The sequence below is a fragment of the Idiotropiscis lumnitzeri genome, chromosome 1, assembly GCF_059441095.1.
Source record: "Idiotropiscis lumnitzeri isolate Australia: NSW breed Sydney's pygmy pipehorse chromosome 1, RoL_Ilum_1.0, whole genome shotgun sequence".
Taxonomy (NCBI): domain Eukaryota; kingdom Metazoa; phylum Chordata; class Actinopteri; order Syngnathiformes; family Syngnathidae; genus Idiotropiscis; species Idiotropiscis lumnitzeri.
The window spans coordinates 45212946-45231172 of NC_142391.1; the positions used below are offsets into that span (position 1 = coordinate 45212946).

An 18227-nucleotide genomic window follows, 5' to 3' on the forward strand; every position below is an offset into this window, starting at 1 on the left:
ACCTTTATGGTTGTGGTTTTCTGTTAAATCCTGTTGAAATTATTTATATTCAAGACTGATCATGAGGTTTGTTGCTTCCATTGACTATGAATGCTTGAAACTTCCTGTACAGGAGGTGGCGGTATGCATCAACGAGCTGTAACCTGCCCATGATCCAAGAAGAAGATGAAGAAGACGAGGAAGGGGCGGAAGGTTTTGGAAACAACAGTTGGAGAGACCAACTGACACTTACAGGTTGGTTCGTCTTGCAAAACCTGAAATATTTTTATATATATTTTATACATCTGATTAAGAAGTGAGTGGAATTATGTGACACCCGGCCCCCATAGCACTGAAGAACAATTGAGACCTACGGTTGTACAATTATAATAATATTGTCATAGGCGCAGTAAGGCAACATGATCTTAACATTTTCATTCAGTTACTCTCTTAGAGCGGCACGGTGGCCGACTGGTTAGCATAGTGACCTCACACTGCAGAGGTCGCGGGTTTGATTACGGCTCCGGCCTTCCTGTGTGGAGTTTGCATGTTCTCCCCGTGCCTACGTGGGTTTCCTCCTGGTACTCCAGTTTCCTCCCACATTCCAAAAACATGCATGGCAGGTTGATTGGACACTCTAAATTGCCCCTGGGTATGAGTGTGAGCGCGGATGGTTGTTTGTCTATGTGTGTATAGTGTTAACGCACAATTCATGACTGAAATGGAACATTACTCTTATGTCAACTTGACTTAGGTCTTCAAATTATGAATTTCCTTTTTTTTCGTTTTTCTTTTTTTACATACAATTTTTTAATTTGTTAAGAGCACAAAAATACATCACATCATTTCTTATTGTGTTTTTCTTATCAGGTATTATTCTTTGGTCTTGGCTGTGATCTGCACAGTAATGAATTCATTGTAATCATTTTACCTGGAGGCTGTGATGCAAAATCATCGCTGGAGACATTGCCACTTTGTTGGTGTGCCTCATCTCTGTTTGAGCCCAATGATTTCCTCAGCAATGGGTGGCTGGATATATCCGATGAGAAGTATTGTGATAACTCTTTCTCTGAGCTGAGAGACCCCTGCTGAATTAATTTAAACAACACAGAAGATTAAATGAATAACACAATTTGTAAAATTTTTCATCAGAGGTTCTCCGTTTTCCAAAATATACTGCTGAAAATCTCTTAATACATATACTTAAAACATTTGACCATATTACCATAAGTTAAGTTTTTGGGAATGACTTTAGAGCTGAAATGCGTATCCTTCGGCGGCATTCTGATGCTTCCAAATTGTAATTTAATTTCAGACCAATAAGCGTGAATATCCATTTTCACACAGAATCCATGATAAATCTCAGAAGTGTAACATGTACATGTGTGTTTATATATATATATATATATATATATATATATATATATATATATATATATATATATATATACACACACACATTAGGGCTGTCAAAATGATAGGGTTAACTCTGGTGATTAGTCCAAAATTTTCTTAACTCAGTTAAATATTTAACTAAGTTTGATTTACTTCAAAAATAATTTGCATACTTTGCAAATATTGCCCAATATTAGCTGTACATCTTTAGCAAGTCTCAGAACAAAATACCGTGTTCAAGATACCATTGGGCCTTACAAACCAGCACTGCTGGAGTGTGGCGCTTGTGGGCGGTTTCGATAAATGTCTCGAAGAAAAATGCCTGTAAAGATGTCTCCATTTAGATCGTATTCAAGAATCAAAGAAAGGTCTTTAAATTAAATATACTTTATATTTGGTGATTTAATCAATTCCAAGGTATTATTCAAGTAAATATTTGTTACAAGCATCGCAAAAAATTGTAGTTGAAAAATGTGATTAATCACGATTAATCTGAGAATTTTTTGTGATTAATTAATTTAAAAAAATGAATCACTCGACAGCACTAATGTATATATATATATATATATATATATATATATATATATATGCCATACGAGTTCCAAACCTGTACATGTTGTATGACTTTCATGAACGCTCCGGTGGATTGACTATGAGCATTACAACAGTGTGTTTGGCACCGTCTGTTGGTCAAGGCTTGAGAATTGTATGCACATGATAAAAGTGTGGTTTTGTAATAAAGAAGACCTGTCTTCCATTGAAAATATGTGGCGCACAATGAGACACAAAATACAAAAACGGAGATCCCAAGTCTGATGAGCAAATAATTCCCACATGTTTTTGGACTATTGTTAATACGAAAGGTACTAATTAAACGCAGTGCCTCTGTCCCAGCTTTTTTGGAACATGTTGCCGGCATCTAATTCAAAATGATTGATTTTTTGAAAACAAAACTGTCATGATCCGTGTCGGTCATGTCAGTGTTTTTGTTATTTTCTTCACCTTCCTGCCATGTGCTCCTTTTGTTTATTTGGTCAGCTGAGTGGGGCGTTCCCTTCAGCACTCGTTCCCCACCAGCCACGCACCTGTTCCCCGTTAGCCTCACACACCTGATGCCCATCTGCTCCCCTAATTACTGGACTATATGAACACCTCAATCCAACAACTCATTGTCGGTGCATTGCTCCGTTTGGACTGTCACGACCGCTCCCTGATCTCGTTCACGCTCACGCTCTCGCTCTCGCTCTCGCTCTCGCTCTCGCTCTCGCTCTCGCTCTCGCTCTCGCTTCGCTCCCGCTCTTGTCCCTAGTTTTTGTCACTGTCTTTGTTCCTCGGTTTTTGTTCTGTTTAGTCACGTTTAGTTCGACTTTGTTATTTTGCACCCTGCCACGTTTGTTTGTCCTAGTAACTTGTTTGCCTTTTGGTTTTGTTTTGTTAAATAAATTCCCTTTAAGTTACCCTTATCCCTGCTTCCTCGCGTTTTGGGTCCACCCCCCTCCTTGCCGACTGGCGACCCTGACAAAAACAAACCCAAAACAAAACAAGCTTTTCATTTTGACCATTGCACATATTGTCTTTGTACTGAATTCAATTTGACTATTGGTTGAAAAAGGATTTTCAAATCATTAATTCTGTTTTGACTCATGTTTTACACAATGTCCCAACTTCATTGGAATTTGGGTTTCTATCGCTGTGCATGTGTTAAAAGTGTGAATAGACCTTCTCTTTCATTGAAATTAAATGTTCACGGATAAATTCTGCTTATATACATTTTATGGCTTCAATGATTTCCACTTTAACTTTGTAGCTTCTGTCTGTGAAAAGTGTAATAGTAATATTTCTTTCTTGCTTGCTCAAAGTGCCTAAATTAATACTTACCCTACTGGCTGGCTCAAGAAATCTCTTCATGGTCCAGCTAAGGGCAGGTGACCCATCTTTCTTACAAGAAAAACCTGCCAATTAATAAGTTTACTCAGACAAAATGGACATGCCACTGCAAGATCATTCATGTCAACAAAGTGTTTGGGTGCAATACTGAATTAAAGGACAGAGGAATACATTTAAGTTAAGGTATCAGACCTTGGGAATGAGATGACTGTCGACTCTTGTTCAGTTTGCCTTTGTGTGTGGATTGAGCTATGAAATGATCCATTTCCTGTTCTGATACCTGAAAAAAACAAAGTGAAGCATTTTAGGCTGGATAATGTGATTTGATTTTCGTCACTTTCACTATAGGCTTGCAAACATGCAGCTGGACAAACAAACAAAGATATGATGCTTCAAGCCAATGACCAAACCTTTATGATATTTAAGGCTACTAATTAGGAGCAAAATTGGGGTTCATAAAATGTGGATCTTTCTATGTTGAGGATTAAGTTTTATTGCACTTTTATATTGTACTAAAATGCCTTTTTAGATGACTTGTTGTCATGGTCCGTTTTGTCCTGTCATGTTTTTGTTTTGTTTTTGCCCAGCTGGAGTGGGGGCGTTTCCTTCCAGCGCCTTGTTCCTGTTCATGTTGTCATGGCTGGAGAGACGCGCCCACCAGCCACGCACCTGTCACTTGCCAAGTCATTGATTACTGCACTATTTAAGCACTCCACGCTGACAACTCAGCATCGGAAGATTCCTCTTGCTCATGCTCATGGAAAGACTCCATCCCTGCGCCTTCTTTTCCCGCCAGTTTAGTCCGGCCGAGGCCAACTACGACGTAGGGAATCAGGAACTGTTGGCGGTGGTCCTCGCGCTTCAAGATTGGAGACACTGGCTGGAGGGCTCCATCGAACCATTCACCGTGTACACTGACCATAAAAATCTCTCATACATTCGGACTATAAAAAGACTTAATCCTCACCTAGCACGTTGGTCCTTGCTTCTGAGCCGATACAACTACACCTTAACATATCGCCCGGGTTCCAAAAACACCAAGCCGGACGCCCTGTCACGCATCCGTGATCCAGTGGAGGAAAGGCCGGGACCTGACAGCGTGGTACCAGACCATTACTTGGTGGGATCCTTGCAGTGGGAGATAGAGCAACCAGCCACGCACCTGTCACTTGTCAAATCATTGATTACTGCACTATTTAAGCACTCCACGCTGACAACTCAGCATCGGAAGATTCCTCTTGCTCATGGTTCCAAGTTGTGAATTACTAGACACCTCGCTATTGCATCCTGAGTACTTTGTTCGCGTTCATTGTAAGTGTTTTTCTCTTTTTGTTTATTGATCTTCTCGGTTGAGCTCGCTCGTTAATTGGCTTTCCTTGCCCTTCTGCGGCAAGCGATTTTTGTTCTCTTTTGTTCCTTGCCTTTTGCAAGCGTTTTTCGTTCCCGTCGTTATTCCCCTGGTGTGAGTTTTTCCACCAGCGTTTTTTGTTGCACTTCTTCAGTCTTGCGTATTATTATATATATTGTCTTTTTGTAAAAATAAATATCTTTGCCAAATCCATCCTCCTGTGTCTGCGCGAGTCCTGATTCCATTTTCCAGCAGTCCTGGAAAATTACTTAACACTTGTGGCAGCACTTGGATGAAAAAGTGGGGAGAGTTGGGAGAGGTGCAACTGCAGATGCAGTTTCTGAAGCGCAGCGGGGTACATGGTCCTCCATCCTCCAGATCTATGTAAATTAAAATAAAACAGCCATTGCTGGGCTAATATATTATTGTTTGTCACAAGCATTATTCTTTGTGAACTTTAAAGGAAAATTCATGTGGAACTTTTTGGCACCACACAGGTGACATGAGCCATTCCGCACTGCATTCCCAATTTTAAAGTCAACCCGGGAATTTCCAACAGCATGATGACACCACTGTCAGGAGCATGCAGAAATCTGTGAAGTTTCACACCCAAGTGTCATGGCCACACCCCTTTGGATTGAAATGTTAAGACTCTGATGAGGGAAATTGGCAGTGTTCACGTTTTAATCTGAAAGGAAGAGGTCACAAAAAACTGGCATGCCGAAAAAAAAAAGAACACTTACTTTGGGATTAGGGTGACGACTAATAATGAGACTAACTGGTCCTGGGCCACATTCACTGAGGATGGAGTAGGCTTCACTGAGGGCAGCAAAACGAAGGCTGACTGAATCCACCTCCAGTATTTGATCCCCACGACTTATGAGAGAGAGCAAATGTGTGACGTATTTGGTAAGTACATGATTAAATTACTGCAAAAGCATAGGACAATATATACAGGTCGGAGGTCGAAAAACATGGTGACAAGAGTGACACAAAAATGGCTTGACATCAGGTCAGCTTGTTTACGGGTCTGTTTTTTTTTTGTGTTTGTGGATGAGGAAAATAATAAATTTATTGGTCTCTGAGGCGACCACATAACTTCCAGTTGTTGTGATCTTGTATATGTAGTACTACACAAGTTATTTGACACAACCAGATTGCATGCAATCATATGGCCACAGTTTAAAATCTCAGGACATTCAATCGATTGTGGTTTCAATTGATTATTTATGATTTGGTCATTGATCGTATTACTTTACTGTAAATATCATTTTGTTCTAATTGACACCATTACTGTGGACTACTTCTATTTTTCTCATTTATTAATTTTTTTGTAAGGGGAATATGGATGCTACCTGTCTCCCACTGGAGAACTTGACCAAGTCAGTCGATCATGTGGTCCTGTACTGTAAGTCATTGGTGATTAAAAAAAGCCATCGCCAAGTAGCTAAACATACCACTTTAAGTTGTACAGATTGTATTTACTGCATTATCAATTGACTGACCAAAAATTTGACGTGCAATTTTCGCTCGTTGTTCTCACAAAAAATCTCTTGGTTAGAAGACATGACTGCAAAACCTCGATTGAATCCATAATTAGCAAAGTTGTGCAACCCCATTCCATTGAAGTTGCGTAAATGTATGCATATAAAAACAGAATACATTATTTGCAAATCATGTTCAACATATATTTAATTGAATACACTACAAAGACAATATATTTAATGCTCGAACTGATACTAGCAAATATAATTACAGAGACTTTTATGACTGCAGCACATTCCGGCCCCCCCCCCCCCTCTCCTGCGCGAGCACACACAGACACAGACAGAGTCCAGTGCGCGCGCCCTCGAGAATGCGAGCGGCAAGTGTTTACAATTCAAACGTCTGATGATGCTAATGATGGAGAAGCAAAATAGAAAGTGCTCAAGGGCAGAGAACCGAAAAAGAAATAGGGAGACTGAGAAAGGCATGAAAACCAGCTTTTCAAAGAGGTTAAAAGACAGTAGGTAAGTCGTGAATGTGTCAGCATAGTAAGAGCCACACATGGCTCAATGAAACGTTCAATAAAAGTTTGGAATAAAAGTGTAATATTCCCCCCAAAATGTATTTATAGGCTACATATAAAAAATAATAATTATTATTATAATTATCATTATTATTATTATTTTATTTTATTTATTTTTGGGGGTGGGGGGCACCTGTTATGTGTCTGCATAACCCCCAGTAAGTAGGTAGTTGCCCCCCTGCCTGTGAGCAATGAGAGCAAACACGCACTTGGGACAGACCAATCACTAATTGCCCACCTTTGCATGTGCAAAGTTGTGAAGCATAACAGTGTGAATATTTGAGTTTCATGTAATCCTACTTTAAACATAAAGCATAAAGTGGACATGAAGTGATAGTATAACTTCTGACACAGAAACGGTACATTTGTGACACGGCTAAATGAAATGACATCATCTTTAGTAGACGTCTCCATTATATGACAACATTGAGGAGTTTCAGTACCACAAACCATTTGTACTTCCTCCCGCCTCGCTACTTTGGGAGCCTCGTTCTGCCTATGTTATGGAAGGAGTGTTTAAAAGCACTACAGTTGGTTTAACTGTTTATATTTGTAAATGATTATAATGTTTGAAATCCTTTCAGTCTATGTTCTCCAGACTCTTTGTCTCAGGCTTTGAAAGTTAATTTAATTTGCAACTGTTACTGTAAACATACTTTATTTTGTTTAGCTGTCAACATTTGAAAGCGATACTTGAAGCACAGAATGTCGACAAGACCATTTGTCTGAGACTGTAAGTTTACTTTACTCAGCTGTAGACTACAGAGATAAAACACTAGGTTGTATATATGTTCACTTGTAATGTGACCATTGTTCAATGTATTGAGGTACCGGTTGTTGACTTGACGTTACCTAATATTGAGAATTTGATGTATTTATTACCAATAACTGTATTAATTCAGGGTGTACCTCACCTACTGCCTGAAGACAGCAAAGTTGGCTCCAGCATGCCCGCGATCCTTCTGAGGATAAGCAGCTTGGATAATAATGGATAGATGGATGTTGCTCAAATGTTTGCTTTTGTTTTATAAAGATACAATTTGACATGAAGGATAAGTCTCCTGTTGTCAATATAAATGCAATATGTACTGACGTTTTTGTACATTAACGTAGCCATTTTAATCTCTTCAAATGTCTTTTGGAACTGCTAAAAAAAAAACATAATCCAAATTATTTGATATAAAGCACTTTTTTAGAGTAGTTAGTAGTAGTAGTTATTTTGCCTGGTAACTAGTTACTTTTATTTAAAAATAATTCAATTCCGAATGCTTTTTTTTTGCATGTAATGAGTAACTATAACTCACTACTTTTATAAAGTAACATTCTCAACACTAGGTCACTGACGGTGTAGTGGTACACTCGGCTGCATTGTGTGCGGGCAACATGGGTTCAGTTCCCACTCAGTGACGGTGTCCATGTCTGCCCTGTGACTGGCTGGCGACCAGTTCAGGGTGTAGTGTGCCTTTCGCCCATGGTCAGCTGGGATAGGCTCCAGCACCCTCCCGCGACCCTGTACAGGATAAGCTGTGTGGATAATGACATGACATTATCAACACTAATTGCCACACACCAAGCGCCGCCGAACGTATGTGTTGAGTTATGATGCATTGTAGTGGCTGACCGTCTGCCACTAGGTGTGCTCCAATGCAAAACTTGAATTGCACATGCGACACTTCGCAAAATTGCACATGTTATGGTCAATCAAAAATGCCAATTATATATGCCATACGGAATAGCAAATCTTCACATATGCTACAATCTGGAAATGTACTTTACTGAGATCAAATGTCTTTTTCATTTTCTTCTTAACCCTGATAAAACCAAGATGTTGATCATTGGCCCTGCTCGTCTTTGCCACCTATTCAAGGACAACAGCAAAAAATCACGGCGTGAAATTGACTCAACTCTCTCTTTTCAAATGCACATTAAGACTATTACTAGAATTGCATTTTCTTTTCACCTTTGCAATATTGCGAATATCTGTCCCATTCTATCTGCTAGTGACGCAGAAATCATAATTTGTGCGTTTGTTAAGGCTTGCCTCAATTGTTTCTTTGTATTTCTAGTTTTAAAAGTCTGCAGTTAGTCCAAAATGGTACAGCTAGACAGAAAGTTTGATGATATTACCCCTGAATTGCATTGGCTCCCAGTCCATTTGAGATGAGCTTTCAAGGTTTTGTAAATTATAAAATATACACGACTTCAGTCCTTCTTACCCGGTTGATGAAGTGGTATACTCTGTCCCGAAGTCTGAGTTGATAACATGCTGGTCTTTTAGTGATCCAAGAGCCAAAAAGAAGTCTGCTGGTTCTAGAACATTTTCTATTCGAACTTCAGTGCTCTGGAATACCATACCCATGGACATTAGACCAACTACATCAGTAGATTTATATCAAACCCAACTAAAGACCTCTTTGTATACTTGCATTTAGTTGAACTACATGTTGGCATGTTTGATTACAGCCTCTTCTGTTTGTCTTTCCTCCCTCATCGTTCCCGGTTTGGAGAGGGGGCAAGGTCACGATGACCCAATTAGATGTCGCTGTATTCTGCTCTGACTGATTTGGACAAAATCTGAGGTGGACCACCTACTTTGAGGCGCTGCTACAGAGATTTCTTCAATGACCAACCGGGTTAGAATTTGCGAATGACGCACCTCTCTGACGGCATCTTACTGCAGCATATGATTTTATTAAATGGACTCTTATTTTAACGAGCATTGTATAGCACCATATTGTGTTAAATGTTGCCCGCTCGGCAACCATTGCAGCCTGGCAAGCCTGGAAAGGGGATTCCCTATTTGTGGGCCCCTTCTCAAGGTTTCTCATATTTGCCCTATTTATTTATTAATTTTAGAGGTCTAGATCAGGGGATGCAATCAGGCCATTCCCTTCTTGCCTAACAATTGTGCCATCTTGTTTGTGGTTCAATTATAAGATATAATACAGTGCAGTGTGTGTGGCCCCTCAAAATTCTGACGATAAGATCACCAGGTGTAACAGTTTTTCCAGAGAAGCAAGTTAGTTCACGACTGCCGAGTCAGTCCAGTCTCATGAATACAAAGTCATAGTCAGTTTAACGCTTTCATATATTGTAGCCAAGGTAACAAGTCCTAAAATTGTCAATTCAAGCGTGACTCGTGTCAAGTCTGTGACTTGTGCCGCCGACCGGCTTATTTTCCAGAGGAAAACAAATGTATTTACCTGAGCCTGCCATCCATTTTGGCCACAGATCCAAGAGCAAGACTATGAATATAGATACCAGGAGCAGCGTTATCTGGATTAAGAAAACAAACTCCAATCCCCAGACCAACGCCGGGCTCTATGTATGGAAAAAAGAAGAAATCACACAGAATATCTTATTCTTGCACCAACATCATACAAATAAAAACTTTGGGGAAACACACACAGGACACAGTGACACACAAAACATGTTTATAAATGATGGAGCTGTCATTTTCTGTTCATACTTTTGTTTTGAAGACCCAGTTTGTGTAGACAGTTTTTGAGTATCAGTTTGATTTGCCTCATTAGTGCCTCATTGTTTTCACCTGTCTCGTGCACTTAATAATCAGCCCTGCCCTTGCCCTCTTTGCCAGAATTTCACTAGAGTTTTTGCACTACTCTCAAGTCTTTTTTTCAGCCTGTTTTTGCACTGGACTGGTGTCACAAACGATTTCAATCCCCTTGGAGTCTAACACAGTTTCTCACCCTTTTTCACGATGCCTTCAGACCTGGAATCATACAGATACACCTTGGAACTGTGTAGCTCATGTACAATTCAAATATACACACTCTCTCATAGCTACAAAGTTTCATTACATGTAGTTCTGTAATATATTTAAGTGAAAAAAAAATCACCTTTATCAAGTGTGACCTCCATGATGATGCAGTCTCTTGGACCAGGACCCCTTTGGCCATCAGTCTCATCAATCCCAAAGGGAACAGGTGTTCCTTCACTTGTATTGGAGTTGGGTGAGCTGGAGCGGCTACGGATACTTGGGGTTACACAGGGTGTAAGACTGGGGCTCCGCAGGCGGGTTCGGATTGTCAGAGTCACAACTCCTTTTTTGAGTTGCTAGAGTAACAACACAAACATGACCAGTAGTGACACACGGACACAAAGGTGCTTCCGTTACAATTGAAACGGTAGTAAGAAGCAAAATGAATATTTAAACAAATATAACAATAAACATTTAATGACATTTAATTATCAATTACCCTAAACTGGTTGCAATCCAGTTGTAGGGCACATATATATAATCAGTGGTTGACAATTTACAAAATTAGGTAGACATTCATCAGCGCCCTTTTCACCCGTCCGCCATCGTCAGGCATCATTTTTTTCAAGCCGTACCAGAGTATAATCATTAGTCGGTCAGTAAGTCATGTAACTTTCACCGCACTTCTGTTATCGCTTTAATCAGTATTTTTTTTTTAAGCGGATGGCATATCAACAGTCATTGCCTTCTGCGTTCTCATTCGCTAATAGAGAACCAGTTCTCAAATTCAAGTCGAAGATGGCATGTCTGTTTGTGATAATCTTTTTGCCCAGAAGAAAAAACCAGCACCAACACGAAACACAAAAAGACTACAATGGAGCAATGCTAGAATGGAGAGGCACGCTCAGAGAATACACGAGTCACCATTAATCATTCCTTTCTGTGTCCTTTCTTTATAATATCTATCTATCTATCTCTCTATCCCCGGAGCATCCATAGCCTCCGTCTTATCAACATTAATCTTATAGCCAGAATAATACCCATATAGTAATATCCGATTCATGAGACGTGGAATTGTAGTGGATGGCTCTGTCAAATACAAGAGAACATCATCCGCATACAAGGGATATCTTATGTACTTCCTCACCTATTGATACTCCTCTTATATCATCCCTAATAAGTTGGGCTAGTCACTTCGATACGCGTCATGCTTCTTTTGCATTGAAATATCCACCGGGGGACAGCAGGAAAAAGGCATGCGAAGAGCTGCAACGGAAAGTGCAGACGAGCCAGCAGCAACTGCGTGTCTGGACCACGCAAGGTGACGGTAATTCCGCTAGCTTTGGCAATAGTGAAGAGTGGAAAGCCGTTCACAGATGGCGAATATGCCGAAACATTTATGCTTGATGTGGCCAATGAACTTTTTGATGACTTTCCAAATAAAGCCAAGATAATCAAAAAAATAAGAGACATGCCACTGTCAGCAAGAACGGTTCACGATCGGAGCATCATGATGGCGAATCAAGTCGAGGAAACACAAATTAAGGACATAAAAAAAACCATGCAGCACCAGAAGTCGCATTAAAAGTAAACCTTTTATTATTTTTATTATTATTATATGTTTAAAATACTATATGTTTCTCAAAAAATATATATCTAGAAATAATTTGGTTTTATGGCTCTCCAGGTCAAAAAGGTTCCCGACCGCTGGGCTAGTGGCTCAATACTAATCGCAAAAAGCAGGGGTGACGTTTGCTCTATTTTTCAGAAATTGTTGTTATTATTACACCCAAGGTGTATTGGGTTTTTACTTGGCAGCAATGACTAAAATGTGTCAAATTGAGATGCCTGATGCCGAAGCTATGACAAGGAATAATGATGGAATGACGATGACAGACGGGTGCCCTGGCTGCTGATGAATGACGCATGACAGATCAGCAAAGTTTTGGAAATTGCCTGGGCAATTTTCGTAATTCAATGAGACCATCGATTGAACCTTGAAAGTTTGGATGGCTTGTTGATGTGTCAATCCTTGTAGAGACTCTCCGTTTACTTCCAGAATCTCATCTCCTATGCAAAAAAAGAACACAATACTTTCAGACTTAATTTATTACTGTTGAGAACATTTTTTGCATTTTATTTCTTTTTGCTAGTACCGTACTGTATATAGTAAAGTTGCAAAATGCTGTGGACAACAAAATGCAGGCGGCGTGCAATAACAAAATTGGAACTATGTTGCCATGAAATTTTTTTAAGGACAATATATTATATTCTAAATCTAAACAAATTATATCATAATTTTGTTTTGTTTTTTAATTCCACTGATATAGTTATGATCTTATTATAACAGGTACCAACTTTTATGACAATTATCTTTCAATTCTTAATAATATTGAACATTTGTACAAAATATAAATATTTTGAATAAAATGACTTAGATAAAAAATTCTTAAATAAAAGCAGTTCAGGCTATATTAAATAGAATTGCACTTCAATTAAATTTAACACAGCACATAAAAGCACATACCATCTGCAGTGGCAGAGTAAAATGAGACTGCTTTTAACTCCTTCAGAATGTCCTTTTATAAGGCTAGAATGGTTGTTTGTGAAATCCACAATTTGTACTGCCAATCAAAAGTCTGCAGTTAGGTTAAGTGAAAGAATGATCGCAGAAAGTATATCCGCTGCATTATTGTTTTTGTTATTGTCAATATTGTTGTTAATTATGTATTATTTAAAATTCTGTACCGTATTTTTACGGCCAAAAGACGCGCTGTATCAAAGGGCGCAGCACCAGTTGGGGGTGCTATATCTGTATTTAATAATTATACTGGGCGCGCTGCACTACAAGGCGGATGCTAGCTCGCGCATGCTAGCTCGCGCATGCCAGCGCTCATGCAAATAAGGGGTCGCTGCCTGTAACAGCACCTCGGACCGATGAGAGATGTCACAGCAATACATCTAATCAACAACGTCAGGGGAGGGATTTCACTGGTCACCACACTCCTTAAAGTCACAGTTTCAAATCAAAACCAAACAAAGATTTTTCCCCTATAAATGGCAATGGTGTTTAGTGACAGGCAGAAAAATGCAATGTTCTTCTGTTGGATGGCAAAATGTCCAAGCAACCTGTGTATCCAACTGTGCCATTCAGCCAACTGAATGAGGCATGGCTTCCTAAAAATATATCAGCTTTGCGTGCAATTAATTAAGACCAGATTTCACACTGAATAAAGACAAAATAGTTATTTCAGCATTTATATTTTTTTATGTTATTACTTTGGGTTGGGTTACCTGTAATATTTCTTTCTCACTGAAAATAGGTACCTTGGCCAGAGGAAGGTTGGAAAACACCAATCTAATATTTATTCTCCTAAATCAGACATGTCCAAAGTCCGGCCCGGGGGCCAAATGCGGCCCGGGGTCAAACTTAATCCGGCCCGCAGGCTCTGTAATAAAATTAATACATTCTGGCCCGCACATATACAGTACTGAGTGCGCGCTCTTCCTAACTGCTGTTCTTAATTTACCCACTAGAGGCAGTATCACTACAAGGCATCAGCCCGGGTGACCTTTACCCCCAATTTATAAAATGGCAACAATAAACAAAAAAAGGAAAGTTGACTGCGAGGGTCGACGCTTCAAAGATGTGTGGAAATTGGACTATTTCTTCACAGAAATACGTAACAACTGTGTCTGTCTCATTTGCAAAGAGACCGTGGCTGTTTTTAAAGAGTTCAATGTCAAACGACATTACCAAACGAAACACGCTGACATGTATGACAATTTGACCGGGGAGGAACGCAGCAAGAAATTGGCGCAACTTGAAGCGGGTTTATTCTCACAGCAGCAGTATTTTGCAAGAGCCCGAGAGTCAAATGAGAATGCCACGAAAGCTAGCTACGAGGTAGCAACACTGATCGCGAAGCATTGCAAACCTTTCACTGAGGGTGAATTTATCAAAGACTGCATGATGACTATGGCGAAGAAAATATGTCCCGAGAAGCAGCAAGAGTTTGCCAAAGTTTGCCTGGCACGTAACACCGTAGCACGCAGGATTGAGGAAGTGTCGTCAGACATCAAAAGACAATTGGGGGTCCAAGGAAAGGAGTTTGATTTTTTTTCGCTGGCTTGCGACGAAAGCACAGACGCCTCGGACACTGCCCAGTTGCTTATTTTTTTGAGAGGAGTGGACAATGAAATGAACGTTACTGAAGAACTACTTGACCTGCAGAGCCTGAAAGCCCAAACGAGAGGAACAGACCTATTCTCTTCTGTTTGCGCTGCCGTGGATGACTTAAAACTCCCGTGGAATAAAATTTCTGGGATTATTACGGACGGCGCACCATCCATGGCTGGCGAACGAAGTGGATTAGCGACACTAATATGTAACAAAGTAAGTGAAGAAGGGGGTAGCGCTGTAAAACTCCATTGCATCATTCATCAGCAAGTTCTGTGCGCCAAACATCTCCAATACGAACATGTTATGAAACCGGTGATAAAGGCTATTAACTATATTCGCTCCAGAGCGCTATGCCACCGCCAGTTTCAACAGTTTCTCAGCGATGTTCATGCAGAATATGGAGATGTTGTCTATTTCACTGACGTGCGATGGCTTAGTCGGGGTTCTGCACTGTCGCGCTTCTACTCTCTTAAGCAGCAAATCTGTGAGTTTTTGGCTGAAAAGGGACAACCTATGCAAGAACTAAGTGACCCCATGTGGCTAGCTGATTTGGGTTTTCTAGTTGACATTACAAAGCACCTTAATGTCCTGAACACCAGTCTCCAGGGACCAGACGGAGTCATAAACCAACTATTTTCACACATCAAAGCCTTTGGAATCAAGCTCAAACTGTTTGAAAGACACCTGTCGCAGACCCAGCCCAATACTGCACATTTCTCAGCGCTGCAAGAAATCATAATCAGATTCCCAGAGAGCAATATCAGTGCACAAACGAAGAGGTACGCATCAGATATGAAATCTTTGGCTGAAGAGTTCACACAACGCTTTCGGGATTTTGCAGCTATTGAGAAGGACATCGCTCTTTTTTCATCACCTTTCTCCGTGGACACAGACAATGTTCCAGCCCATTTACAGCTGGAGCTCATTGAGTTGCAGTGTGACGCCGAGAGCCGTAGTCGGCACCAGCAACTTTCTCTTGCCAACTTTTACAGAGAGCTGGATAAAGGCAGGTTTCGAGAGATTCGAGAGTTTGCTAAGAAAATGTTGAGCTTGTTTGGGTCGACGTATTTGTGTGAAAAGACATTCTCTGTAATGAACTTAAATAAGAGTCGTCTGAGGACACGGCTCACAGACTCTCATCTGCGAGACATCTTGCGCATTAATACTTCTGCCTTTGAGCCAGACCTGGCCTTTGTGCTACAGTCCAGATCTCAGTATCACCCGTCACATTAATGCAGGCAAGTCATTTGTCATTAAAATAACTGACTTAATTTTGTTTTGTTCAGTCACAAATTCAGACAAGTTGTCGGTTTTCATTCCAGAATAAAATTTTCAATCAACATTTATATTTGATATGTCATATATATCAAATTAGTCCTGCACTTGTGGTAATCATTTCTGTTTTTCAAAAATTCTGTGGACATTGAACTCCCATGATGATAATATAATTCATGTTCATAATATAATTCATGTTCAAATATTATTTGCACTCAAGAGTATAATTACTTCTGTTTAAGAATAAAAAGTTAAGCAAATATTCAATTGCATGTGATGTTCATATTTCAAATGAACCAAAATACATGTTTGATGGTTTAAATGCAAATAAAAAAGCAAAATGTGAAACACAGAATCGCTTGCTAAAATGTGTTTGAATATATTGTTGTTTATGCAGTGAATGTCAGCCGAGGTCGGGCCCCCCCCACATTTTGCAACTTCAAATCCGGCCCGCTTTGCAAAAAGTTTGGACATCCCTGTCCTAAATGAAAGCCCAAGTTATTAAAAAGGTCTTGGATTCACGCGAAATGACGTGTTTGTATGAATGTTTACTGATTTCAAGCGAGCTGTAATCTCTCCATTACAAAATCTCGATGTACCGGAGATCTTGCATTGGAGAGACACAGACTCTGTATGCTCGTCTCGCTGTCAATTCTGGCCCTTGAAACGGGTGTCTGGTGCCGTTTGCTAGTGTTTATAAGTTTCTGGCAGCCGCGGTGAATGTTCGCACAACCGTGCATAAACAAGCAATGAAAAGAGTACAAAAAGAGCACTGAAGAGTATAGCTGTTAGCCAATGCGCACTGTTTTGCCAGCAAGCCTTTCAGCACTACTTGGCTACCATTAGCCTTACTGCACACAGCTGCAACTCATTTACAAATAGGAAAATGAGTTACGAAAGCTGTCCCATCTCTTTGTGTGTGTTTTTGAGTGTGAATACAATCCAAAACAGTCACCATCCATTCCCTCCAAGTCACTTTTGAAAGTGGCCGTGCTAAAACCAACACGTATCCATCCAAGACTGACCTGTCTAAGTCATTAAATTGTTGACCAACAAAAGACTACATGTGAGATGACTATTGAGGTTTGTGACCAGTCATCCAGTTAACTTTGCAAAATTTTGTTTGGCCAGCAATTTTCGAGCAAGGTGAGGACTTAACTTTGCGATCTCTCTCCAACACATTAATAATGTCATTCTGAAAAAATAACATTTTCTGTAATCGGAATACGTTCTTTTCTGCACCACTAATGGCATACAGTTACGTTTTTTTTTTGTATTCGGAAGACATAACGCCGGTATATGTAATTCCTTCCCCCCGAGCTTGTGCACACTTGTCGTGCGCACTCAATGATGTCGCAAAGTGTCCCCACGGACGAGATGGTGCCCCCCATGGATGATGGTGCCATATAAAAAACTAAACCTAAAATTATGTGTTTTTTAAAATACTAAAACTAATAAAAACTAACAAACCCGCCCTGAAAACGAATTAAAACTAACTTAATGAAAAAAAATGTAAAAAAAAACTCAAAACGAAATAAAAACTAACCGTAATTAAAACCCCCAAACTGTACTAATCCTGGGCAGAAAATAACACACCACACTGCCGAACAGTTGAGTGCAGTTCTACTGCGTTGCTCGTGTGTGGTGACTCTAACATATTGCCATTGTCCATCCATCCATCCATTATCTTAACCGCTTCTCCTCACTAGGGTCGCGGGGAGTGCTAGAGCCTATCCCAGCTGTCTTCGGGCAGTAGGCGGGGTACACCCTGAACTCGCAGGGCACACGTAGACAAACAACCATGCACGCTCACACTCATAAATAGGGGCAATTTAGAGTGTTCAAACGACCTGCCATGCATGGTTTTGGGATGTGGAAGGACACCTGAGTACCCGGAGGAAACCCACGCAGGCACAGGGAGAACATGCAAACTCCACACAGGAAGGCTGAACCCACGACCGCTGATATTGCCATTGTGACTGACCAAATTTATCTTGTATTCTGATCCAGGTCATAATTGTATTTGTGTGCCAGAGATTGGAGTGAACACGTTTTTGTCTCAAAGTGCTGTAACATTGCACTGACAGTTAATTTCTGATTGGGATGCCTTGATGCTGAAAAACCTTTTTTTATCAATTAACATTGGAACTGGAAATCAACTAGCAACACTTAAATTAGTATTGTGGTCACTTGGCTTTGTAATTGACATCACAATAATATATTAAACATATTTACTAACGCTAGTTGCACTGGCCATGCATGTTGTTGGGGTGACGTGCATAATAGAAGTGCCCATTGCATTGGTAAGAATAAATTGTAAATGGCCAAAAAAGACGACATTATTAAGTTTCGTTTCCAACTGCTTTAATTC

General features: G+C 40.1%; 1 protein-coding gene across 17 annotated transcripts in view; it reads right to left on the reverse strand.

Annotated features, from left to right (window-relative positions):
* The window catches only part of pdzd2 (PDZ domain containing 2), a 144678-nt gene that overhangs the window by 20830 nt on the left and 105621 nt on the right, over nt 1–18227 (reverse strand). For 16 of the 17 annotated variants that reach the window (XR_015844661.1, XR_015844663.1, XR_015844662.1 and 13 more), the window contains exons 12-18: nt 12395–12468; nt 10538–10754; nt 9881–9998; nt 5353–5485; nt 3454–3541; nt 3253–3326; nt 911–1067 (exon numbers count right to left, since the gene is read on the reverse strand). Coding sequence is in view for 14 of the 17 variants with exons in the window: in XM_088303030.1 (XP_088159156.1) it covers nt 911–1067; nt 3253–3326; nt 3454–3541; nt 5353–5485; nt 9881–9998; nt 10538–10754; nt 12395–12468 (861 nt within the window). In the remaining 3 variants the exon portion in view is untranslated. The remainder of the gene's footprint in view (nt 1–910; nt 1068–3252; nt 3327–3453; nt 3542–5352; nt 5486–9880; nt 9999–10537; nt 10755–12394; nt 12469–18227) is intronic. The other variant, XM_088302936.1, reaches the window with a different exon arrangement.